This window comes from Somniosus microcephalus, chromosome 22 (assembly GCF_052327205.1).
Source record: "Somniosus microcephalus isolate GS21.2 chromosome 22, FLI_Smic_1.0, whole genome shotgun sequence".
In the NCBI taxonomy this organism is placed as follows: domain Eukaryota; kingdom Metazoa; phylum Chordata; class Chondrichthyes; order Squaliformes; family Somniosidae; genus Somniosus; species Somniosus microcephalus.
The window spans coordinates 59,281,719-59,307,462 of NC_141008.1; the positions used below are offsets into that span (position 1 = coordinate 59,281,719).

Genomic DNA, 25,744 nt, shown 5'->3' on the forward strand with positions numbered 1-25,744 from the left:
ATTTGTATAAACGTGCTTCTTTACAAAACTTTTCTCTTGCTTTGCACTCATTTCAAATACCTTCCAAGTTTTTTGTTCACTTGATCCTTTTGCTTTCCTTTTGTTAATGTCTTCTGTGCCATTACGTCCTTCATCTCCTAACTGTTCATTTTGAAATCATGTAGAGTTTAAATTTAAACACAAAATGAAGTTCACTGCGATGCTGATTCAACTCAGAGTCAACTCAGCACACGGCCAATGGTATTCAGTATACTATGAAGTTGATAGTGTAATGGTGAAGTGAAAAGATATAGTGGCTTCAAATTTCCTTGCACTTTATAGTACTTTCTTGACACTGGAATAGCATTTGTACTCACTGAGGCCTGCGGATTGGACTCGATCCCATTTTTGACAGGTTTTCACCCTGTAATGCCTGTGCTGCTATTTCCAGTTGGGTCTGAGGCCTTCTCAGTGTGCATGCTTATTCTGCTGGGAGCTCATTATCATATGTTACAATGAGGAAGAACAGCATAGGAGTACCCAACATAAAAGAGGCGTGCGTACCTGTTGCAAGCATCAGTTGATGATTGCAGACATGATTTAGCAAGGAGAAGCTTTAAAAAGTGAATGCTGGAGTTATGAGAGAGCTTTTGGAGTTAAATTTTTGCTTTGCCGAGCTGGTCTTGCCTCCTGACAGCCTCAGGGCTTGTGAGAACACTGGGAAATTCTACCCCTCACCCAAAGTAAGCGGTTCTGAGTTACAGTTATGGTATTCCCAATAGAATTTCCCTTATTTGCTATGTTAATGGAGGAAACAATGAGGAATACTACAGGATGGAGGAAAGGAGAATGTGGTAAAATTTGAGAAGGATGCACCTGTAAGATGTCATTCCCCAAAAGAATTTACAGGCCATGCAGATGTTATGAAGATCTCAGTGAGGAGCTCCGTGTGAGAAGAGTGCTTCACCAAAAAACCTTGATAACCCAAACCTTGATAAGAACTACTGTTACCTGCTCCCACAAGTATGCCTCGATTTAAAAATTCTCATCCTTGTTTTCAAATCCCTCCATGGCCTCGCCCCTCCCTTTCTCTGTAACCTCCTCCAATTCTACAACTGGCCGAGGAGTCTGCACTCCTCCAATTCTAGCCTCTTGCGCATCCCCAATTTTCATTTCTCTACCAGTGGTGACCGTGCCTTCAGCTGCCTTGGCCCTAAGACCTGGAATTCGCTTCCTAAACCTCGCCGCATCTCTAGCTCTCTGCCTTTAAGATGCTCCGTAAAACCTATCTCTTTTACCTGTCCTAATATCTCCTTATGTGGCTCAGTATCCAATTTGTTTTGAACGCGCTCCTGTGAAGCGCCTTGGGATGTTTTACTACGTTAAAGGCACTATATAAACGTAAGTTGTTGTTTACATCAACAAGATTTGGCTATTATGCATTCACTATTATAAGTAATAGAATAGAAAATCTAATTTCAATTAGCATGTTGCATTTTGCATTAGTGAATGCTTCTGTGCTGGTAGATATGCTGAACCTTTACCTCTTTTTATATAAACAGAAGTCAAAACCAGTTCAGGTGAAAGTTACACAACCGGATAATTCATTACGTGTTGCGACTACAACTATAGAAGGCATGAAGCACTGGACTCAGTACAGTCACAGATTTGCATTGCTATTTGAGGTCTTTGGTATGTACACTGATTTACATTTCACTTGGTAAATGCATGACTAGTTTCCGTATAAATTTTCTGCTTAGATCAGGATTTATATAAACGCCAGGTGAAAATAGCCAATTTGCAATTCTTTGTACCACAAACCAGTTAATCAATCATTCAGAAATTTAATCTGAACTCACCAGAAAGGGCAACAAAAATGTAAATTAAATAATGTGATCAGACTTCTAAAATACAGTGCATTAACTATTGAGTGTACTGAGCTTTTGAGCTGAGGAACATTCTGTACCTGGATCAAGATTTAGTATCTCCATGCTTAGACTAGGGATTTATTGCAATTAGAGAGAATTAAATGCATAATACTTTGTCCAGGGATGGTAATAAATTTTAAGGAGTACTGTATTTGCTAATCCTTAAGGCTATATAAATTAAATTGACTGCACAAAAATGTCAAACTTGTGAATTCACACAAACCAATAGTTTGGAGCCAGTGCTGCCATATGTACTCTCCTGGTCTCATTGGGGTTGACATATTTCCTTGGATGTTCGCAGCAGCCCAGTCATCTGAGGATAGAAAAACACTTGAAGGTAAATTTGGACTTATTCTTGAACATTTTCTGCACAAGGTTAAATAATTTGCTAATTAGCCCTTATCCCTGTAGAATAAATATAAAATCAAGATGGGTAGTTGAGAGACTATGCAGGTAATCATGCATATAGATGTTAGCACCAGCACATCCCAGCCTTGTACCTGTCAGCATGTTGCAGCAAATTTCCCATCAGACAACTGGATTTTCCTTTCTGGTTCTCTGATGGGTTCCTTGGAAACCTGACTCCGCCTGCCTTTTTTCCCATACCTGCATGTCTGTAGAATGCTGAAGTGCATTTTTTCTGACTGAAACCTCTCGAGACATTCCAGTCTTGTGTTGAGCTAAATGATGCCTTTGGGCCTGAAATTGCGAATGAATAACAGTTAATGGGAACATATCAACTTAAAGTGTCAGCCATGGCTCAATGTGGTAAAAGGTTAGAAGGTTGTGGGTTCAAGTCCCATTCCAGAGACTTGAGCACAAAAATCTAGGCTGACAGTCCAGTGCAGAGCTGAGGGAGTGCTGCACTGTCGGGTGTGCCATCTTTCGGATGAGACGATAAACCGAGGCCCCATCTGCCCTCTTGGGTGGATATAAAAGATCCTATGGCACTATTTCGAAGAAGAGCAGGGGAGTTATCCCCAGTGTCCTGGCCAATATTTATCCCTCAATCAACATCACTAAAACAGATTATCTGGTCATTATCACATTGCTGTTTGTGGGAGCTTGTTGTGTGCAAATTGGCTGCTGCATTTCCTACATTGCAACAGTCACTACACTTCAAAAAGTACTTCATTGGCTGTGAAGTGCTTTGGGACGCCTGGTGGCCTGGCACTTGGAAAACAGTGACAGGATCGGACAAAGTCAACATGGATTTACAAAAGGTAAATCATGCTTGACTAATCTACTGGAATTTTTTGAGGATGTAACTGGTAGAATAGATAAGGGAGAACCAGTGGATGTGGTGTATTTGGACTTTCAGAAGGCTTTCAATAAGGTCCCGCATAAGAGATTAGCATGTAAAGTTAAAGCACACGGAATTGGGGGTAAGGTACTGTCTTGGATAGAGAACTGGTTGGCAGACAGGAAGCAAAGAGTTGGAATAAACGTGTCTTTTTCCGAGTGGCAGGCAGTGACTAGTGGGGTACTGCAGGGATCGGTGCCAGGACCCCAGCTATTCACAATATATATAAATGATCTAGATGAGGGAACTAGATGTAATATCTCCAAGTTTGCAGACGACACAAAGCTGGGCGGGCGTGTGTGCTGTGAGGAGGATGCAGAGAAACTCCAATATGATTTGGACAGGCTGGGTGATTGGGCAGATGCATAGCAAATGCAGTATAATGTGGATAAATGTGAGGTGATCCACTTCGGTGGCAAAAACAGGAAGACATTATTATCTAAATGGCAATAGATTGGGAAAAGGGGAAGTGCAACGAGACCTGGGTGTCCTTGTGCACCAGTCGCTGAAGGTAAGCATGCAGGTGCAGCAGGCAGTTAAGAAGGCAAATGGTGTATGTTGGCATTCATAGCGAGAGGATTCGAGTACAGGAACAAGGATGTCTTGCTGCAGTTGTACAGGATCTTGGTGAGACCACACCTTGAGTATTGTGTGCAGTTTTGGTCGCCTTATCTGAGGAAGGATGTTCTTGCCATGGAGAGAGTGCAGCGAAGATTCACCAGACTGATACCTGGGATGGCAGGAATGACGTATGAGGCGAGATTGGGTTGATTGGGCTTATATTCGCTCGAGTTTAGAAGAATGAGAGGGGATCTCATTGAAACTTATAAAATTCTAACAGGACTAGACAGACTAGATGCAGGAAGGATGTTCCCGATGGTCGGGGAGTCCAGAACCAGGGGTCACAGTCTAAGGATAAGGGGTAGGCCATTTAGGACAGAGATGAGGAATTTCTTCACCCAGAGAGTGGTGAACCTGTGGAATTCTCTACCACACAAGGCAGTTGAGGCCAATTCATTAAATATATTCAAGAAGGAGTTAGATATATTTCTTAAGGCTAAAGGGATCAAGGGGTATGGGGAGAAAGCAGGGACAGGGTACTGAGTTTGGATGATCAGCCATGATCTCATTAAATGGCGGAGCAGGCTCGAGGGGCCGAATGGTCTACTCCTGCTCCTATCTTCTATGTTTCTATGTTTCTTTTGTAGGCCTAGTGTGCTTAGGAGTGTAAAATTCTTGTAGATGAAGGCTACTCCTTTGTGCAGGGCTCCTTACCAGCTACTACCCATTTAGAATCTAGAGTGTGTGGATGGATAGAAGCTAGGAGCTTGTGATGCTGAGCAACTTGCTTCGAGGGAACTTTTGGCAATTGGGAAAGAATTGGATGAAGATTAAAACCATGAACCCCTAGGTTGAAAAATCCAACATATAACCACTAAATCATACATTCTCTAAATATTACCGACCCCCAATGGAAGAAGTATGTTTTATTTTTAAAAAGACAGAATTAAGAATGTCTCAAACTTTTCACAAATGGTATCAAAAGAGAAGCAAGCTGGGAAACTAGTTATGACGATTACTACAATTTGTCATCCCGATAAATGAGAAGCATGGACCAGTGCCTGGTATTGTAAAGAACTTGTATGATTTTTCAGTCTTACTGATTTTCTGAGCATTGATAAAAGTGATTTTCACTCAGAAATTGGAGACTTTCCTACTTGAATAATTTTTTTGCAATCTCTTGATTTTTTAGCTGCACATAAAAATCCTGCCTGGTGCTGTTTTCAGGCTCTTATCCAGTACCACCAAAATAAAAGTCACATTGCGACAATTTTAAAAGTGTCAATTTTAATGTTATTTGAACATCCTATGTTGAATCCCTGGTCGATACTCTTATCTGATCTCGACCATCATAGCAGTGGTAGCACGACATTTGGTATCAGTGTCAGGTTAGGGAGGAATGATAGATAAATAATTAAAGAAAATCAGGTAATACTAACACTTCTGATTAGCCAGTGACCCCTGCTGGAAAATACAAGTATGTGGATGTTAGCAGAGGACAGGAATGGGCTTGGCCTGATGCTCATAATTGTTTAGTCTGTTGACGTTCAATGTGGACTCATACGTGAAAAATGTAAGGCTTCCACTGTCCATGGAACTGTACCATAGCACAAGTTACCACCCAGAGGAGAGGATGGAAGAATAGTGAGGAGCAAATACATATTTTTAAACAGCTACATAACCAGTAAAAAAATGTAAAATTTATTGCTACTAGCAATGAATTAGGGTTTTGTTGGATGGGATTGACTTAAGAATCCATTATAAGGCCATTCCCCAATTGGGTGCTCCTGGCAAGAAGTGATGCTCATCAGGACATTGTGGACCACAGCCCCTGATTTTCTGCCTGATTGTAGAATCAGCCCTTATATAGATGGAATTAAGTCAATATAAAATTTTAATCAAATAAACACAGGCTAAGGACTGCTACCTTCTTTAATGTCAAGGAGACAAAACCCCAATCAGTTTCAAAAACAACACACGAAAACACAGAATTATGATCCATCAGTAGATGGCGTCATAATCCAGGCTATAGTGTGTGAATACAGAGCAGCAGCAGAGGTTCCTTGACAATAAAGGATATAGTTTTTAAAAAATTTGTTCCTGGGATGTGGGCGTCGCTGACAAGGCCAGCATTTCTTGCCCATCCCTAATTGCCCTCGAGAAGGTGCTGGTGAGCCGCCTTCTTGAACCGCTGCAATCCGTGTGGTGAAGGTACTCCCACAGTGCTGTTAGGGAGGGAGTTCCAGGATTTTGACCCAGCGACAAAGAAGGAACGGCAATATACTTCCAAGTCAGGATGGTGTGTGAGTTGGAGGGGAACTTGGAGGTGGTGGTGTTCCCATGCGCCTGCTGCCCTTGTCCTTCTAGGTGGTAGAGGTCGCGGGTTTGGCAGGTGCTGCCGAAGAAGCCTTAGCGAGTTGCTGCACTGCATCTTGTAGATGGTACACACTGCAGCCACGGTACGCCGGTGGTGTAGGGAGTGAATGTTTAAGGTGATGGATGGGGTGCCAATCAAGCGGGCTGCTTTGTTTGGGTGGTGTCGAGCTTCTTGAGTGTTGTTGGAGCTGCACTCATCCAGGCAAGTGGAGAGTATTCCATCACACTCCTGACTTGTGCCTTGTAGATGGTGGAAAGGCTTTGGAGAGTCAGGAGGTGAGACACTCGCCGCAGAATACCCAGCATCTGACCTGCTCTTGATGCCACAATATTTATGTGGCTGGTCCAGTTAAGTTTCTGGTCAATGGTGACCCCCAGGATATTGATGGTGGGGGATTTGGCAATGGTAATGCCGGTGAATGTCAAGGGGCGGTGGTTAGAAGCTTCCTTGTTGGAGATAGTCATTGCCTGGTACTTGTGTGGCACGAATGTTACCTGCCACTTATCAGCCCAAGCATGAATGTCATTCTGGTCTTGCTGCATGCAGGCATGGACTGCTTCATTATCTGAGGAGTTGCAAATGGTACTGAACACCATGCAGTCATCAGCGAACATCCCTACTTCTGACCTTATGTTGGAGGGAAGGTCATTGATGAAGCAGCTGAAGATAGTTGCACCTAGGACACTGCCCTGAGGAACTCCTGCAGTGTCCTGGGGCTGTAATGATTGATCTCCAATCACCAGAATCATCTTTCTTTGTGCTAGGTATGACTCCAGCCAGTGGAGAGTTTTCCCCCCGATTCCCATTGACTTCAGTTTTACTAGGGCTCCTTGATGCCACACTCGGTCAAATGCTGCCTTGATGTCAAGGGTAGTCACTCTCACCTCGCCTCTGGAATTCAGCTCTTTTGTCCATGTTTGGCCCAAGGCTGTAATGAGGTCGGGAGCCGAGTGGTCTTGGCGGAACCCAAACTGGGCATCAGTGAGCAGGTTATTGGTGAGTAAATGCCGCTTGATAGCACTGTCGCCGACACCTTCCATCACTTTGTTGATGATTGAGAGTAGACTGATGGGGCGGTGATTGGCTGGGTCGGATTTGTCCTGCTTTTTGTGGACAGGACATACCTGGGCAGTTTTCCACATTGTCGGATAGATGCCAGTGTTATAGCTGTACTGGAACAGCTTGGCTAGAGGCGCGGCTAGTTCTGGCGGACAAGTCTTCAGCACGACAGTCGGGATGTTGTCAGGGCCCATAGCCTTTGCTGTATCCAGTGCGCTCAGCCGTTTCTTTATACCACGTGGAGTGAATCGAATTGGCTGAAGACTGGCTTCTGTGGTGGTGGGGACCTCAGGAGGAGGCCGATATGGATCATCCACTTGACACTTCTGGCTGAAGATGTTTGCAATCGGTTTAGTTTTGTCTTTTGCACTCATGTGCTGGGCTCCACCACCATTGAGGGTGGGGATATTCATGGAGCCTCCTCCTCCCGTTAGTTGTTTAATGGTCCGTCACCATTCACGACTGGATGTGGCAGGACTGCAGAGCTTTGATCTGATCCGTTGATTGTGGGATCGCTTACCTATGTCTATAGCATACTGGTCCCCCAGGTTGGCACCGCATTTTTAGGTACGCCTGGTGCTGCTCCTGGCATGCTCTTCTACACTCCTTATTGAACCAGGGTTGGTCCCCTGGATTGATGGTAATGGTGGAGTGAGGGATATGCCGGGCCATGAGGTTACAGATTGTGGTGGAATACAATTCTGCTGCTGGTGGCCCACAGCACCTCATGGATACCCAGTTTTGAGCTGCTAGATTTGTTCTGAATCTATCCCGTTTAGCACGGTGGTAGTGGCACACAACATGATGGAGGATGTCCTCATTGTGAAGACAGGACTTTATCTCCAATGCAGTCATGGACAGATGCATCTGCGACAGGTAGATTGGTGAAAACGAGGTCAAGTAGGTTTTTCCCTCGTATTGGTTCTCTCACCACTTGTCGCAGGCCCAGACTGGCAGCTATGTCCTTCAGGACTCGGCCAGCTCGGTCAATAGTGGTGCTACCGAGCTACTCTTGGTGATGGACATTGAAGTCCCACACCCAGAGTACATTCTGTGCCCTTGCTACTCTCAGTGCTTCTTCCAAGTGGTGTTCAACATGGAGGAGTACTGATTCATCAGCTGAGGGAGGGCGATAGGTGGTAATCAGCAGGAGGTTTCCTTGCCCATGCTTGACCTGAAGCCATGAGACTTCATGGGGTCCGGAGTCAATGTTGAGAACTCCCAGGGCCACTCCTTCCCGACTGTATACCACTGTGCCAGCACCCCTGGTGGGTCTGTCCTGCTGGAGGAGTTTTGGACATTGGCTGAAAGGTATGATTCTGTGAGTGTGACTGTGTCAAGTTGTTGCTTGACTAGTCTGTAGGACAGCTCTCCCAATTTTGGCACAAGTCCCCAGATGTTGGGAAGGAGGACTTTGCAGGGTCGATTGGGCTGGGTGTGCTGTTGCCGTGTCTGTAGCCGGGTCCGAGGTCGATGCCTGGTAGTCCGTCCGGTTTTAATGGCCCAGAAATTCGGGTCGGGGGCTTCCCGCGGGTGCAAGCCCCCGACCTACACTTACATATCGCGCTGACATTTGAAGACTGGGCCTGCTTGGATTTCCGGTCTGTGGCCCGGTTCAGCTCCCGGCGCGCTGTGCGTGCGTGATCCAGCGGCGTACTTAGTGCGATGAGCCGGCTGGGATCACGTGAGCACTGGGCAACCAATGGGAGTTTACAAAAGTCCATTCATGAGTTAGACATAAGACCTGTCAAACTCATGAAAAGTACGGGCGCCCAAAACACTACTTAAACTTTAAATAAAAGTAAAAAAAACATGCCATTAATTAAATTAACTATTAATAACTTTAAAAAACTAATTTAAACAATTATTCAAATTTCTGCCAAAAATTTTTTTTCAAGAAATCGGGTCCAAAAATACACTTACCTTACTGTAAATTCTTTAAAAATAATAAACCTGTGGAAAAAAATTTCTAACTTTAATTATTAGACCACTTACCTTATAAAACGAAGTCCTTACGTCTGCTTTTTACATTCGTAAAAAGTGGAGGCCTTCACGCACGGACAAACCTGTCAAAAAAAACGAAGTTCAACGCGTACGCGCTGCCTCAAACGTCGCTAGGGAACTGCCTCTTAACCCCTTGGTTCAGAGGAGAGGAAATGCCGGTTTTCCGCGCATGCGCTGTGCATGCTGAAATCCGGCACTTCCAACGGGCCCACGCGTGAGTACCCCGTCCGTACTCACGTGTTGGGACCGGAATTACTGGGCCATTATTGTTTTTCACAAGTGAGTGGCTTGCTAGGCCATTTCAGAGGGCAGTTAAGAGTCGACCACATTGCTGTGGGTCTGGAGTCACATATAGGCCAGACCAGGTAAGGGTGGCAGATTTCCTTCCCTAAAGGACATTAGTGAACCAGATGGGTCTTTTACGACAATCCGATAGTTTCATGGTCACCATTACTGATACTAGCTTTTTATTCCAGATTTATTTAATTAACTGAATTTAAATTCCCCCGCTACCAGGGATTTGAACTCACGTCTCTGGATCATTAGTCCAGGCCTCTGGATTACTCGTCCAGTAACATAACCACAATGCTACCATTCCCAATTTAATTTTTTAGCAAAATTAAATATGGAAAGGACAAGTGGCGGTATTTTCAAGGTACTACAGGCCCCAGTACTTGAATGATCAAAATCAACTGTGATTCGTACTGTTTTGACAGTTCCTGGCAGATTATTAAGTGTAATGCTGTATACCAGCATCCTAGTATTGTTGTGGTGTGTTGGTTTGTGAATGACTGAACAATGTGGACACTGAAACTAACTGAGTATTACCTGTAAAATTATTTGAATGGAAAGACTGCAGCCTGTAGCAACAGCTGGCTTTATTAGGTACCCAAATGCAAACAATTTTGTTAACATAATAGTATGTTCAGAGAGGTTTTTTGATCCAGATTTCAAACCGTGAACTGCAAGATGTTCTTTGTAGGCTGTTAATTGTAGCTGGATGTAAAACCTGTCCCTGCTCTGTTTAAAGTTAATTAGTAGTCAGAAACTATGCACACTTGAATTTACTGATTGAAGATTGCAGGCACCAGTACTGCCACTGAAGGATCAGATCTAGTGGATTGGTGAAATGGGATTAATGGGATTATTGTACTTGGTGGCCAATATCATGACAACCCAAAAAAATAGTCTAAATAGGCATTGCTGCTGATGTAAAATAAAATGAGAAGCTTTTGCTAATTTGTTTTCTGCTTTGTTAGATGATGTCATTTACATTTTGAAAATGTAATTGCATCACAGAAATGCTGCTGCATTGCCTGTGTTGACTGTAAAATACACCCACTGAATCGTAATTCACTCTCCGATGGTGACTACCTCCTTTCTAAAATCACCAATATTGTATTAGGTAGGGAAAAGAATATTGGATTTGCATGCTAATTTGGTGAAGTCGGTATCATTTTGAGACACTTTTACTTGTAGTTTTGATTTTGGGAACGTTTCACCATGACTCTTTCCTAGTGTAGCTGACGTGGAAGAACATGGTGTCAGTTACACTTTTACAGCATAAAAACATTTTTGGGGAAACTAAGCAAATGATAAACATGAAGTTGGACTTCCCCAAGACCCATAAAGCTCTTGAATTCTTGTAGCCTAAATGTTTTGCAGTGAAACAGAAGAAGATATTATTTGTTGAAAGTACTTTGTGTATATGATCATGTCAGGCTGATAGCTTACTAAGGCATTAGAAACTTAGGTGCTTAGAAACAATATGCTGTTACCTTTCCTATCCTTTTGCGTATGGGTCCAACAAAATAAACTGTAAATTTCTAATTTAAACCTCATGAAATGAATACAGAAAAGGAGAAAATACATGGAAGAAAACAATATTGGGTTATTTAGGAATTACTGTGAATCTTTTTTCCATTTTTCTTCCACTCCACTGCCAATCTCTCCTGAAGGCATTGAATTGTGCTGGAGTTTAGTTCCATATCTATCAACTAAGTACCTCACCTACTTCATGGGTGAATCTGGACAATGAGTGTCAGCAGCCTACTCAACCTAGAGCGGCATAACAGACGAGTCCAGTCTTTTCATGAAACATCCCCACAAGCACACTTTCAAGCAGGAGTAGGGATCCTGGTTGATTATGCCCTCACCAGTGAAGGTGGGCATCCTGTCACATATTTTGCGGGTTGTAGGGCTGAAGAAGATTAGAGATCTGGAGCAACAAGGTCATGGAGGGATTTGAAAACAAGGAGGAGAATTTTTTAATTGAAGCCAGGAGAGCATAGGAATAGTCGAGTCTATAGGTAACAAAGGCATGGATGAGGGTTTCTGCAGCAAGTGAGCTGAGGCGGGGCAGAGATGGGCAATGTTACTGAGGTGGAAGTAGGCGGTCTTGGTGATGGAGAGGATATGGGGTCGGAAACTCAGCTCCGGGTCAAAAATATGAGCCAGAATAATAATTAACTTTTAAACACCAGGAAGTGAGACATCAATGAAGGTGGGTGAGGATCACAGTGCAAACCAGCTCAGAAAATACTCTATTTCTCAAGTGTGCTACTTTACATTGTGAGAGCATGTAAGCTGGAGACAGGCCAATGACCGGGTAAAAAGGAGGAATAAAATGAACTAGAAAAACAAATTTGTACGTGTGCTATTACATTTTTTGCACCTAATGACTAAGTTACCCATACTTCATTAGTATTTAATTAGGTTCGTTCTCATCAGTAACTTCAGTTTTACATAATGAAGATAGATGAAAGGAATTAAGTAAAATGGTAATTGAACTATTAGCCGTATTGCTTTAAAATTGTTTGGAAGGGAGGAATTATACTCACCAGAGAACTGCTGAATAAAAATGTAATCAGTGGATATCTGCTAAGTGGATACAAGACTTGGGGCTGCTGTTATTTGACAAATTTACAGATGGTTATATTTTTAATGAGAGAAAACCAATCAGTGAAACAGAATAGTAAAAATTTGATCTGTGACTCTTCATCAAACTAAGTTATTTGAGGCCAAAAGTAGTGTAATGGCGGTAATTTGCAATCATGAGGAGTTCAAAATAGGATGTGTATAAGGCATTGTCTTGGGTCACTTCTGAGCTTTGTCTTTTTTTGTAGTTTGTGATTTTAAGGTTGCCAAGGGCCTTCCAGCTTCTTGATCTTTTTTCCTTGAGAGTATCTATAATTACTCTAACCGTATGTACTGCTTTTATTATGTACCATTGGGACTGGTGAGGGATAAATTTCTTATTGTAAGGATCAGAGTGAATTCGTTTTCAACTACACTAATCCCTGACTGAAGTATAGCTCAATAAAGCCATGACCTCTGCTTGTGGCACCCCTTCTAATCGAGAAACCATGTGCTATAAGTCAGAAGGTCATGAGTTCAAGCTCCAGAATTTGAGCACATAATCCAGGCTGGCACTTCAGTGCAATCCTGAAGGAGTCCCACATTGTCGAAGATGCTGTCTTTCAGATGCTTTCTCAGCTGGAAGTAAAAGATCCTGTGGCACTATTCAAAGAAGAGACGGGGGTTCTCCCAGTATCCTGGCCATCATTTCTCCCTTAACTGGCATAACCAAAAATTGATTAACTCGTCATTTATCTCATTGCTGTTTGAGGGACCTTGCTGTGCACAAATTGGCTGCTGCATATGCTTATCTGACAACAGTGACTATGCTTCAAAGGTAATTCACTGGCTGTGAAAAGTTTGGGACAACTGGAGGACGTGAAAGGTGCTAAATGAATATAAATTTGTTCCATCCATCCCATCCCTCTCTTGGTATGACTTGTTTCTAGATTAGCTCTGAAAAGTAACATTCTATATCTGCTCTAATGTACTGCATTGTGAAACGCCATATTATGTTACACCCGGTGAAAAATATATAATTGATCTGGTAGAGACTACTAGTAAGGAGCCTCTTAAAACTCTTCCTCTGGTTTTCTTACAAAATTTCAACCAATTATTTATCATTGTCAAAAGTGTTAGTCTGTAGAGCTATCCCTGGTGTCTATTCTCATTTCCAATTTGGATTGTTCTAAAAGTATGATGTGTTATTGAGAAGGCAAATACACTGAAGGTTTGTTAATTGCACAAAAAATGTTGATTTTAAAGTTAAATTGAAATACTTTGCTTATGTTTGTGCCTCCAGAATTTTGTCAGTAATGCCGGTGTAATATAGCATGGTGGTGATAACTGCCATTACTATATTCTTCAGTGAGCAGAAGTGCCCCTGGAAAATATTACAGAATAGCAATGTGGCTGTGTATCTCATTGACAATAATAAAACACAACAGTGAGGGGTGAAATAATACAATTGCAACATGTGATGGATTAGTCTGTTTTCAACAAGTATAATATGTGATTGAGTGAGCAATTGATTGTTGTACTCCATAGACTGAAGTAAAACTAGAAAATGTTGGAAATTCACAGCATGTCAGGCAGGCATCTGAAAGGGAAAGGTACATTAATATTTTGGGGTTATCCCTCATCAGAATTGGCATCATCAGGCTGGAAAAGCCCAATTGTGAGACAGACCAAGGTAAAGAGTGGCGAGAAACAGAAGAAAATGTAGAGGTTAAGGGTTCAAAGATGAAAAAAGGAGGGGCAGTACTGACAATGAACTGGAAGACAGAGACAAACAAAAGTCACAACAAAGAGAACAGAACCTCTTCTGGGAAGATGTATCTAGAAGAAAATTGGCAGTAAATAGTAAAGATTTAGGCCCGGATTTTGTGGCCAGTGGCAAAGGAGTGGCCATTCACCTCGCTGACAGCTGCCTACAAAGTTTTTGCAGGCTTTAGAGCGCAGACTTGCTCTAATCTGGCATCTGTTCCAGTGCAGTGCCCTCTACAGGGCATCTGTGAGCTGGTCAAGAAAAGGCGAGGCTCTTTAACCAACCAACTTGAAGAATCGGCACTAAGACATGCACAAGAAGTATAAAGCAGGAAATATAAATTTCTTTACCCATAGATTGATGAGAATGTGGAACTCGCTACCACAGGGAGTGGTTGAAGTGAATAGTATAGATTTAAGGTGAGGCTAGATAAACATATGAGGGAGAAGGGAATAGAGAGCTATACTGATAGAGTTAGAGGAGAAAAGACGGGAGGAGACTCGAGTGGAGCATAAACACCAGCATGGACTGGTTGGGCCGAATGGTCTGTTTCTGTGCTGTATATGCTATGTAATCCTATGTAAATTACATTTAAATGATGTACAGAAAGCAAAATAAAGATTGGAGAATACAGATGGGATTAAGGGAGAAAGATAAAAGTGACAGACAAAGTTAAAATTAAAAAAAAAAAATATTTCTTAAAAAGTCACCAACACTAATTTTCTTCTGAGGAATGAGATGCCACATTTGTAAAATTTAATTTTCTGGGCCAGAGAGGTTGTTCAGCAGTAATTATCACTTATCACGCCGTTAAAAACTCACTTACTTCTGAATGCACTAGCCCTTACTTTTTCAGTCATTTTTAGTGTGGAACTACTACAACAATAACAACAACTTACATTTATATAGCACCTTTAATGTAGTAAAACGTCCCAAGGCGCTTCACAGGAGCATTATCAAACAATATTTGACACTGAGCCACATCAGGAGATATTAAGGCAGATGGTCAAAGAGGTAGGTTTTAAGGAGCATCTTAAATGAGCAAAGACAGGTAGAGAGGCAGAGAGGTTTAGGGAGGGAATTCCAGAGCTTAGGGCCTTGACAGCTGAAGGCAGGGCACCAATGGAGGAGCAATTAAAATCGGGGATGTGCAAGAGGCCAGAATTGGAGGTGGGCAGATATCTCAGAAGGTTGTAGGGCTGAAGATTGTACAGAGATAGGGAGGGGTGAGGCCATGGAGGGATTTGAAAAGAAGGATGAGAATTTTAAAATTGAGGCGTTGCTTAACTAGAAGCCAGTGTAGGTCAGCGAGCACAGGGCTGATGGGTGAACGAGACTTGGTGCGAATCAGGACAGGGGCTGCAGAGTTTTGGATGAGCTTAAGTTTATGGAGGGTGGAAGGCAGGCCAGGTGTGCGTTGGAATAGTCAAGTTTAGAGGTACTGTAACAAAGGCATGACTGAGGGTTTCAGCAGCATATGAGCTGAGGCAGGGGCGGTGGCAGGCGATGCTACAGAGGTGGAAATATGCGGTCTTATTGATGGCACAGATATGTGGTCGGAAGCTCATCTCAGGGTCAAATACGACACCGAGGTTGCGAGCAGTCTGGTTCAGCCTCAGCCAGTTGCCAAAGAGAGGGATGGAGCCGGTGGCTAGGGAACAGAGTTTGTGGCAGGAACCAAAGACAGTGGCTTCAGTCTTCCCAATATTTAGTTGGAAGAAATTTCTGCTCATCCAGTACTGGATGTTGGACAAAGAGTCTGACAATTTAGAAACAATGGAAGGGTCGAGAGAGGTGGTGGTGAGGTAGAGCTGGGAGTTGTCAGCGTACATGTGGAACCTGACATGTTTTCGGATGATGTCGCTGAGGGGCAGCATGTAGATGAGAAATAGGAGGGGAGCCAAGGACAGATTTTTGGGGGATACCAGAGGTAATGATGCAGTAGCGGAAAGAGAAGCCATTGCTGGTGATTCTCAGGCTACGACTGGATAGATAAGAATGGAATCAGGTGAGTGCAGTCCCACCCAGCTGGACGATGGAGGAGAGGCGTTGGTGGAGGATGGTGTGGTCAGCCGTGCCAAAGGCTGCAGGTAGGTCAAGAAAGACGAGGAGGGATAGTTTACCACAGTCATAGTCACATGGGTTATTATTTGTGACTTTGATAATAGCCGTTTTGGTGCCCTGGCAGGGGCGTAAACCTGATTGGAGGGATTCAAACATGGAGTTCTGGGAAAGATGGGCACAGATTTGGGAGGCAACAGCACATTCAAGGACTTTGAAGAGGAAAGGGAAGTTGGAGATGGGGCGGTATTTTGCAAGGACAGAGTCAAGGTTTTTTTTTTGAGGAAAGGGCTGACGACGGCATGTTTGAAGGGGAGGGAGACAGTGGGCTGGATTTTGCCGGTGCTCAGGGGGCCGTCAACCCGCCTCCAAACAATTTTCCCAAGTGTCGGGTCCCCGATTTGTGCATGGACCCGACACCTAGCGGCGGGAAGAAGATTAAAACCAATTAACTGCCTATTAACAGGTAGTTGATAGTAGTTGACAGGCTATTTTTTAATTTTGCCGCTTCTGCCTCGGGTTTCCCGACGTCCGGACACCACGCCAGGTAAGTGTGGCGTGTTGTGAGTCTGCTGTAATGTTTCTGGATTGATGACAGCTGCAGAAGTGGTGTGAAGGATCCAATGGTGCACTGGTGAGTCTCAGAGGTAAGAAAATGTTGGGAAATTCATTTTTAATGCATTTACACATTTCTTTAGGTAACAAGTTTTGAAATCCATGTCCAGTGCCACCTCATTTGGGAGAACCTCTCTCACCAGTGACAGATCACTTCTGTCACCTCACTTGCAGCTACCATCTATTCCAGCCTATGAGGGGAGTCATTGGAGAGCCTGGGTGCAAGAGCTCACCTTTGTACAGTGATTGCCAGTGTTTGCAGCACCTCAATGCTGTCAAACACTGAGAAATCAACAGTCAAAACAAATTGTGCGTGGTCCCTTTAAGAAAACCGGCAGATGACGCGTCATCAAATGATGTCATCTGACCGGCTTCCTCTTAATTGATCGGCAAACCTGCAGGGCGGGCTTAACAAGGTCAATCAATGGAAAATCACATCTGTGGGCCGGATGCAGTTGGAGGTGGGACCGGAAGCCGGAAACCACCTGATAGGAGATAGGAGAGAAACTAGAGAAAGATGCGAGTTCAGGGCTAGGGCAGGGGGGAATCTTAGAGGATGTTTGGCCTGTTGGGCTAGGGCAAGGGAGGGAAGCGGCAGAGGCAGCTGAATGGATGGTCTCAATCTTAGTGACAAAGAAGTCCATGAGCTCCTCATACTTGTTGTTGGAGGTGAGGGTGGAGGAGGCAGGAGAGAGGCGTTTAAGAAGACGGTTTGCAGTAGAGAAAATAAGCCATGGGTTATCTTTGCATTCCAGGATGATCCTGGTGGGCTAGTGGGCAGGTACCCCAAGTTCACGCCATTGCATTCATTTCAGTGTCGAGTCTATTAGCGAGGACTGCAATGGCGCACCCTGTGAAGGAGCAGGGTATCTGACAGCAACTTCTGGATTTCCATGTTCAACTGCGCATGTGCGTACTCCAGAATTTGCTGTCAAATTTTCTCCGTTATAACGGTGAGCACGATTATTCTTACCATTATTCTTATCGTAAAATCTAGCCCGCAAAGTGTTGAATCTTATACCCAAAATATTAATCTATCTTTCTAAGTCTAATGCTGACTAATCTGTTATACATTTTGAGCACTTGTTTTTATTTTTATATAGTTTGTTCGTTTCCGCTACTATAAATTGAGCCAATATTTATCTGTCTTGTCTTGTTTCTCAGGATGTAAATGCAAGCCATTTTAACTTAAGCATTTGTTCCAAATGAAGATTGTAAACATCTATATGTGAATATGCTATTAAATACAGCTTCCTTGTAAGAAACAAAATCAATTATTAATGAATAAATACAAAATAAATACTCGTCTATAGCACAGAATCAACCTTCCCCCATTTACATCTGGACAATCTTTTTTTACAGCTACCCTAGATTCTGCAGTCATAGCTGGAGAACGTAGTGCTAAAAATTTTCTTCTGAGAGATAGAAAGGATTCTGTTTCTTGTGTGTTCTATGAAATGGTAAGTATAATGTTAAATCACATTGAAATACTGCCAACATGGAATTTTTTCATGATCATAAATCACTTCTGGTCCACTGGTATGGCAGCTGCTCCAAAGGGCTCCCGCAAAGTTTTTTTTTTAAATCGATAAACCTTGGGGCACAGAGATGCCAAAGAACTCAAAAAACAACTGAAGTAAAGCAAAAAGATCACAGACTGCATGTGAAGTTTCAGTGACTCAGTTAAAGTAACAGGGGAGCAGGAAAGACAGATGGAGCAATAATTCTAGCAATTTTGTTAAAGGGAACCCAGGCAGAGTAGATTTAGAAGGAGATTACCTAAGAAGTGTAAAGTGCAGTGGAGAGGAACTAAGATGAAAGAGAACATCTGTGAAGTCGGTGACAAAGAGGGGCACCTGAAATAAGCCAAATTAAATAATACCCAAGGGAAGTAAAAGACAAAACAAAACACATGAGGAGGATAAAAGTAAAGGAAAGCATCACATAAAATCAAATGAGAGCACCTGGGATTAAAACAATTAAACCAAATGGAAACAGGAGAAATATAACAAGAAAGGAAAACAGCGGTGAAAGGAAAACTAAGAGGTGTGTTTGCTGTCGGACATTCACAACCGAGAAACAATAACAACCACACGCATTTATATACCGCCTTTAACATAGTAAAACACCCCAAGGTGCTTCACAGGAGCTTTAGCAGAAAAAGTGTGACATTGAGCCACTTAAGGAGATATTAGGACAGGTTGGTCAAAGAGGTAGGTTTGAAGGAGCGCCTCTGAGGAGGGAGAGGGAGGTAGAAAGGTGGCAAGATTTAAGTATACCTGATAGAGACGCCATAAAAACTCTACATTCCCAAAACTAACAAGCTCAGACTAAACAAATGTGACCTAAATGGATCAGCAAATAAATTAAAAGTGAGATAAAGAGGAAAAATGGCAAATCCTGCAGGGAGACGGGCCTAAGAAATTGCAACAACATATTACAAATGGGATCAGAGAGGTAAAAGGAGAGCTGGAAAAAAATCATAGCAGCTGAGGCTAAACCGAGGATGAGCATTAAATAGTAAATACTCTGAACAAAGGGAAGATATGAGCAACAAGCCCTCTCCAAACAAAGATATCCCAAGTAAAATCAATGACTTTGTTATAAATGAGATGGAAGTTCTTGACAGGCTAATCGGGCTCTAAACAAATAAATCCCATGGGATAGATGGTAGAATTCTGAAAGAAACTAGGGAAGAGATTTGTGAAGCACTGAGAATCATTATGAGGGAGTAATTGGGCACTGGGGAGGTATCAGGAGATTGCAAACAGGCCGATATGGTGCCCATACAAAAGGTGAAGAAAACAGACACAGGCAACTACAGCACATCAGTCTTCCATTTCATGTAAAATATTGGAATTGATTATCAGGAGTAAACGTGAAGACCATCTGTATACTAACAATCTAGGAAACAGCAGTCAACATGGATTCAGAAGGGGAAGATCCTTCCTGACTAACCTCCTCGACTTCTTTGAGGAAGTAACTACCCAAGTGGACTGTGATAAGCCTTATGATGTGGCGTATCTTGACTTCCAAAGAGCCTTTAACAAAGTTGCACATAAAAGGCTAGTAATTAAACTCAATGCTGTGGGGATTCATGGTAAACCCTGGGAATGGATAAGGAACTGATGGAATGGTAGGAAACAACAGCAATCATTATGTCAGAATGGGAGAAGTACTGAATGGTGTCTCAGGGCTCAGTACTGGGCCCACTCCTGTCTCTAATTTACCTAAATGACCTAGATTCAGAAACTCAATGCAAAGTGGTCAAATTTGCAGATGATACAAAACTAGGAGGGGCAGTGGAATCAGAAGAGGCAGTTCAGAAACTATGAAAAGAGTTGGACAAGATATGTAAGTGAGCAGAAAATGGCCAATTAAATTTAATGCAGACAAACGTAAAGTGCTATACTTGGGAAGAAAAAATAGACAATATGCACACTGTGAATGATGTTGAAATAACTATAAATGAATCTGAAAGAGTCCTAGGAGGCTTAGCAGACTAAATGTGTCCAACCAATGCAGAACAGCAATCAACAAAGCCAATAGGATGTTGAACTACATATCCAAAACAGTAGAATGTAAGTCAGAGGAGGTAATAATCTTAACAATTTACAGTGCTCTAGTCAGACGGTACTTTGAATACTGCATCCAGCTCTGGTTGCCGAGAAACAGGAGAGACATTCAAGCACTGGAGGCAGTACAGAGAAGAGCCAGGAGGCTAATACCCAATGTGAGGGGTATGAGTTATGAGAAAGGACTGGAGAAGCTTGGGCTTTTCAACCTGAAAATGAGGCATCTGAGAGGTGATCTTACAGAGTATATAAGATTGTTAAAAATATAGAAAAAGTTAATCCGATATATTACTTTAAATTAAACTGCTGGAGTAGAACTTGAGGAGAGCCAAACTAGAGAAGTAACTTTTAGAACAGATATCGAGAAATTATTCCTCACACACCCAGTGATCAACATGTGGAATAAATTTCCAGGTAGCTTAGTGGAAGGAAAAAACTGGAATTATTTACGAAACAATTGGATGCTACAATGGGGTGTGTGATTTTAGAATCTCTCTGAACTGAATAACTCAAATGGTGGCCTTCATCCATAATTATCTTGTGACCTTCAGATACATTGCTAGGGAGCGGTTGCATGTATAAGTGTTGTAATTTTCAGCTGGACCACATGGTGGAGCTCATACTGCAGAAGAAAAACTTGCCATACATAAGGATTCTGGCTCCTTTAATATAAGTGCATCTCCTATAGTCTGCTCTATATAATTTAATGTTAGAACTGTGGAATGAGTCTGCAGTTCCATTTGATTAACTCTAGTAGCTCTTTTTAGTGGTGAATCTTGTGTTCATCAAGGCAGGGAATAATGATGGTGGGCTATAAATCATTCATCTTCTTTAGTCAATCCCAACGCCAAATATTCCCATATAATGTATAATATGTGCCAGATTTAGTTTAGTGCTCTCACGATAAGGTTCCAGTGGGCAACATTTCTAGCGTGATGCAGCAGTACAAAATTACAAGTGCTATTTGCAAAGCCGTAACTAATTTTGGGTCCCTTCACTGGCACTAGCTACTATTACATTTTGTCCCTCTATAGATTTACTGATATGAAGGAATCGGACACTTGGCTATATTAAAGGGTCACGAGCAGTAGCTTCGTTTGCATCCTTCAACCTAATGTGTTCAAGTTTACCTTTACCTCCTCCCCAGCCAAAATTTCTATAAGAAGAGCTGAAGGCAAGATTTATCAAGGGACAAATTGAAAAAAACATAAAATTAAAACGATTACAAACTTTTTATCAGCCTATAAAAATAAAAACGGAAGAGTAAGTTCATGTAACTTGAAGCAGCATGTGTGCCTTGGACAAGTGTCAATATAACAGGCAACTCTGAGTAAAATGATACTGTTACATCGAGAACTAATTTACAAGTGATAAAACGTATCAGCGAATTCTGCATGCTAAGTGAGACTAAAATCATCCCCCACAATAAGTTGCTGAACAAACTTACCAATGTTCTTTAAATGTAAGTTCAAAAAATTGCATTACATTTACTTTTACACATCAATCATCCTTTTGCCTAATTGGTGTCAAATTATTGCGGTTTGGTTCCGTGGACCTAATACTTTTTTCACTATAATTTGTAAAAAGGAAAACACCCTTCACTAATTTCACTCTAGCTTTATAACAGCTGTGAACAGATATTTTCTCATCAAAAAGCTACCTGTTGTTGTTTTCAATTCAGCATCACAGATCTCTGGCCAGTAAGGTTTAAAATACAGTACGGTTTTGAAACAGCTTTATTATTTTCCCACAGGGTTCAAACCTCCTGCGCTGGCAACAGCATGCTGTGTAGTTGTGTTGTTCTCCGAGAGATACCTAGTTTAAGGTTGCTGAGTAAAACTTGTCTAAGCTTACTTTTCATTTGATGTATTCTTTGAGTTTAAGGAAAAGGAAAAGAAAAGAATGTTCAACAGATTAAAGATTAATTAACTTGCCGATATTAGTTGATGAACACTTAATGTGCTCAATGCCATTCTTCTGTGTGATATTTTAAGGGAGGCATTAGCCTAGTACCTTCATTAAAATACCATACACAAAAATATCACATCAACATGTAAAGAGTTTGTTAGGTAATATCACTGACAATAACTTATAGCCTCATCCATATATTATTAAAAATCTTATGTATGATACACATTTCCTGTCCACAAATCTTACTTTCATTTATCACTATTTTTAGTTCCGCTTTCTGTCAGCATTTACCATTGTAAATTACGATGTCAATATTTCCCCTTCAATTTTGCTGCGTCACCTATCATAGTGTAGTTGTGCGATTTGACCACTAGGTGGTTCTGTGCAGTGAGTTTCTATAATCTCCCAACTCTGTTGCAACTTTATATGTAAATAAGCTTCTATTATCAGCTGACTGTAGACAGTTAATAGGAAGTCTACAAATTCAAATAAAAGGAATCAGAAAATTAGAAACAAAGACATTTAGGGGGGAAAATTCGCTTGGTTTGCGCCTCCCGTTAGCGTCTTAAGAGGGTGCTAATGGGCACAAAGCAACTAGCGCCTGGGCGCGGCGATGTTTGTGCCGCTCGCGAAATTGACCAGACATTTTGCGGTGGTGCTAAACACTACCGCCACGATCTCCTGTGCCCGCAGATCGCGACATCAGTCGAGCGTGCAGCGCCCCGGACTGGATATTGAGTGGCGCCCCCTGCCTTACCGCCTGCCGCTAGCAACGACAGGTTGAGGGGAGCATTTTGCAGTCAGGAAGGGACTGGGGAGCGCTATTTAAAGGCGACCGCTTCCTGCCTTTTTTTGTTGGTGACATTTTTGCACCACGCATTCTGAGTGAGAGAGAGCCTTCTGGAGAGATTCAACGCTGTGTTGAGGAGTTTTGGGTACTGAGCAGCACTTTGCAGGTTCATTTTGATTTGGTCTTCCTTGCATCAATTTAGACAAGACTATGGGGGCTGCACCCTGAGCTCTTTCCCTGGGCCTCTCCATTGTTTTTTCCAGCAGATTTGATGTACTGGTCTCTCCAGGCCGAAATTCAAGGCTGCAATGAGCAGGGTGTGGATGGAGAGCAAGATCGACCCTCCCCTTTAAGAACTGGCCGGCGCCAGTGTGTCTGTTCCATTGCTGACTGACATCACACGAGCTTCGCCAGCGCTCTGAGGTAGCACCTCGCTCCTCGGCGTTAGCGCCTTAACAGAGGTGTGTAGCGCCTGATTTAGCGCTGCAATCACCTCCAGGGGTGATAGAAGCCAAGTTTGCAGTCGGAGGCGATAATTAGTGCTAGGTGCTAAACTTTGCGCCCGGACGATAATTGCACCCCAGATGGGGCGATACCGAATTTTTCCCCCTTATTCTTTTGCTGCTCCCCCACCCATGGTCAAGACCGGAAGGAAACAGGCAAAATCACAATGTCCTCTAACATGATACATTCCTATATTTCAATTATCTTTAGCTTGGTTTTACTTTCATTATAAGCAATGAAAATAATTTCTGGAGAATGCTTTTCATAATTGTGTGACCTATTTGCCATGCTACTCTGAAAAAGATGACAGCCGTCCTTGGTGAACTACAGTTGCTAAAGTTCAGTGGAAGTGCCGTGGATGTGGCAGATTATTGACATTTTAGTATGAATCCTAACAGTTTTGAGTAAATTATATTTCTGTGTATAATATCATCATGTGTACTCTTTTGTGGGAGTAACCTGCATTATTTTTATAAAGTGGATACTTATACACTATGCACCATTTTCCCAAACAAGAAATCAAACATAACATTTGGTATCAGGCTGCTGCCAATGTATCACTCAAGCCAAACCCAGGATGACTTGTCTACTGATTTTTTTTCCCTCCTTGTTTATGGAGCAACACCAGGCCTGTACTTTATGCCTCCTTTTAAGAGCACAAACTGAGGTGAGGAACTAATCATGTGTGGTACTGTAGACTTGAACACATGTTTCACCACTCTGGCACAGTGTGTTGGTACATTCTTGCATTGCCTCTTGTCTATTTATTTAAGAACAACTTCAGAATGCATTAACAATACTAACTGCTGCTCAACTCAGAATAAGATTTTATGTCACTGTTAAAATCTGTATGTTCTTGGTTGTTTCATTTTATGACTGTGTTCTGGCAACTGAGTCTTTCTAAATTTTATTTAACCTTAGCTTGGGTTCTAATGAATAAATTACAGTACTTGGCAGTAGTTTCAATTTTGTATTTGGCCACTGCACCTACTATATTACCATCTAATGCTGGTAAGATTTGTAGCATATCAAGCATTTTGAAATTTTTCTCACTGAATGCTAATGTGCTGGTTGATATGTCAAATCTTGTATTTGCTATTTCCAACAGGACCGTGACCTTCCACGGCTGATCAGAGGACAGGTACACAGATGCATGGGGACCTATGACAAGAGAAGAAACCTTTTTAAATGTGTCTCTGTCAGGCCTGCCTCGACTGTAGAACAGAAAACCTTCACTGAATTTGTCAACGTAGCAGATGCTGCGATGACACAGTTTGTTAAGACACTAAATGAAGTCTGAATACTTCTTCATAACCAATATCCAAATTTGTCATTTTTTTTTGTTATGTAGGAGGTTCAAAGAAAGGGCGCTGTAAAAATGTAGTTTGCAATCTGAATTTAATACTGTTTGAAAATCTTAATTTTAAAATTACAACTATAGATTGGATAAATGTGTTTTGTGAATCAGAAAATTTTGACAGGACCTTTAAACCTTTTTAAAATTGAATTTATGTATGCAGCAACAATATGCTTTCAACAGATTTCAAGTGCTTGTTGGGCTACAAGGATTCCATTGTAGGGTTCCTTTGAAAACTGTAGGATTCAGAAAGCTAAACTGTGTTGCCTCTTGTGCACATCCATTCATCTTTAACTTATACACAAACCTGTTACTTATCAGAATACTTTTTTTGTTTACCACCGGTCCTTTAAAGTCCTCCCTTGCAGCATTTACTGAGGTGCTATACTTGGAATACAATTTAGGGGAAATTTTTATCCCATTGATTGAAAGGTGGCACCCCAATGAAGAAGTTTAGATGAGGCTATAAAATGCAAGCGCTGTCATCTAAACTCTGAGATTGTATTACTGCCTATGTAATACGTACTGTTTCAATTTTATGCAGAGATTTTTTTAATTTGCTCTTTTCTTGTGTTATTGCAGACACTGGCTGTCAGTGAGCTCCATATCTGATGTGTCATGATGTTCACATAAGAGGATTAATGATTGTGACATTATTGCAGGGTTATTAAGAAGTAATCAGCAGTTGATTACAAGGAAATTCTATGTTTAATATATATTCCATAAAAATCAATAACAAATTCTGCATATTGTGCCACAATCTAATACATTTTAAACTGTTTTTCATTAAAGCCTACTTTGCCGCTGCATTTGTTGAGCTATTACTCTGTTGTAACAAAATTCCCATCAGAGCTATAAACTAATAATAGTTTAAAATAGCAAATCCAGGATTTATAAATTGGAAAGGTGTTTTGTTAACCTTGCGTCAAGATTAATTGAAATTTTAAAATAAGCTGTTTTGTGCTAGGATAAGAAGCAACTGCTGCCATATATGGCTCCCTAACATGGGAGCTCACAAACTCACTTGGGATATCTGAGGGGGACACCAAGGAGGAAGGGGAAGCCAGGAGGGGAGCTCAATTGCACCAGCTTGGTA

General features: G+C 42.0%; 1 protein-coding gene across 2 annotated transcripts in view; it reads left to right on the plus strand.

Moving 5' to 3' along the window:
- spata22 (spermatogenesis associated 22) overlaps positions 1–25,455 on the plus strand; it is a 52,938-nt gene extending 27,483 nt beyond the window's left edge. For both annotated transcript variants that reach the window (XM_085964855.1, XM_085964856.1), the window contains 3 exons: positions 1,542–1,671; positions 17,874–17,971; positions 24,400–25,455. In XM_085964855.1, the coding sequence (XP_085820981.1) occupies positions 1,542–1,671; positions 17,874–17,971; positions 24,400–24,591 (420 nt within the window). In that variant the 3' untranslated portion in view covers positions 24,592–25,455. The remainder of the gene's footprint in view (positions 1–1,541; positions 1,672–17,873; positions 17,972–24,399) is intronic.
- Positions 25,456–25,744: the final 289 nt, after the last annotated feature.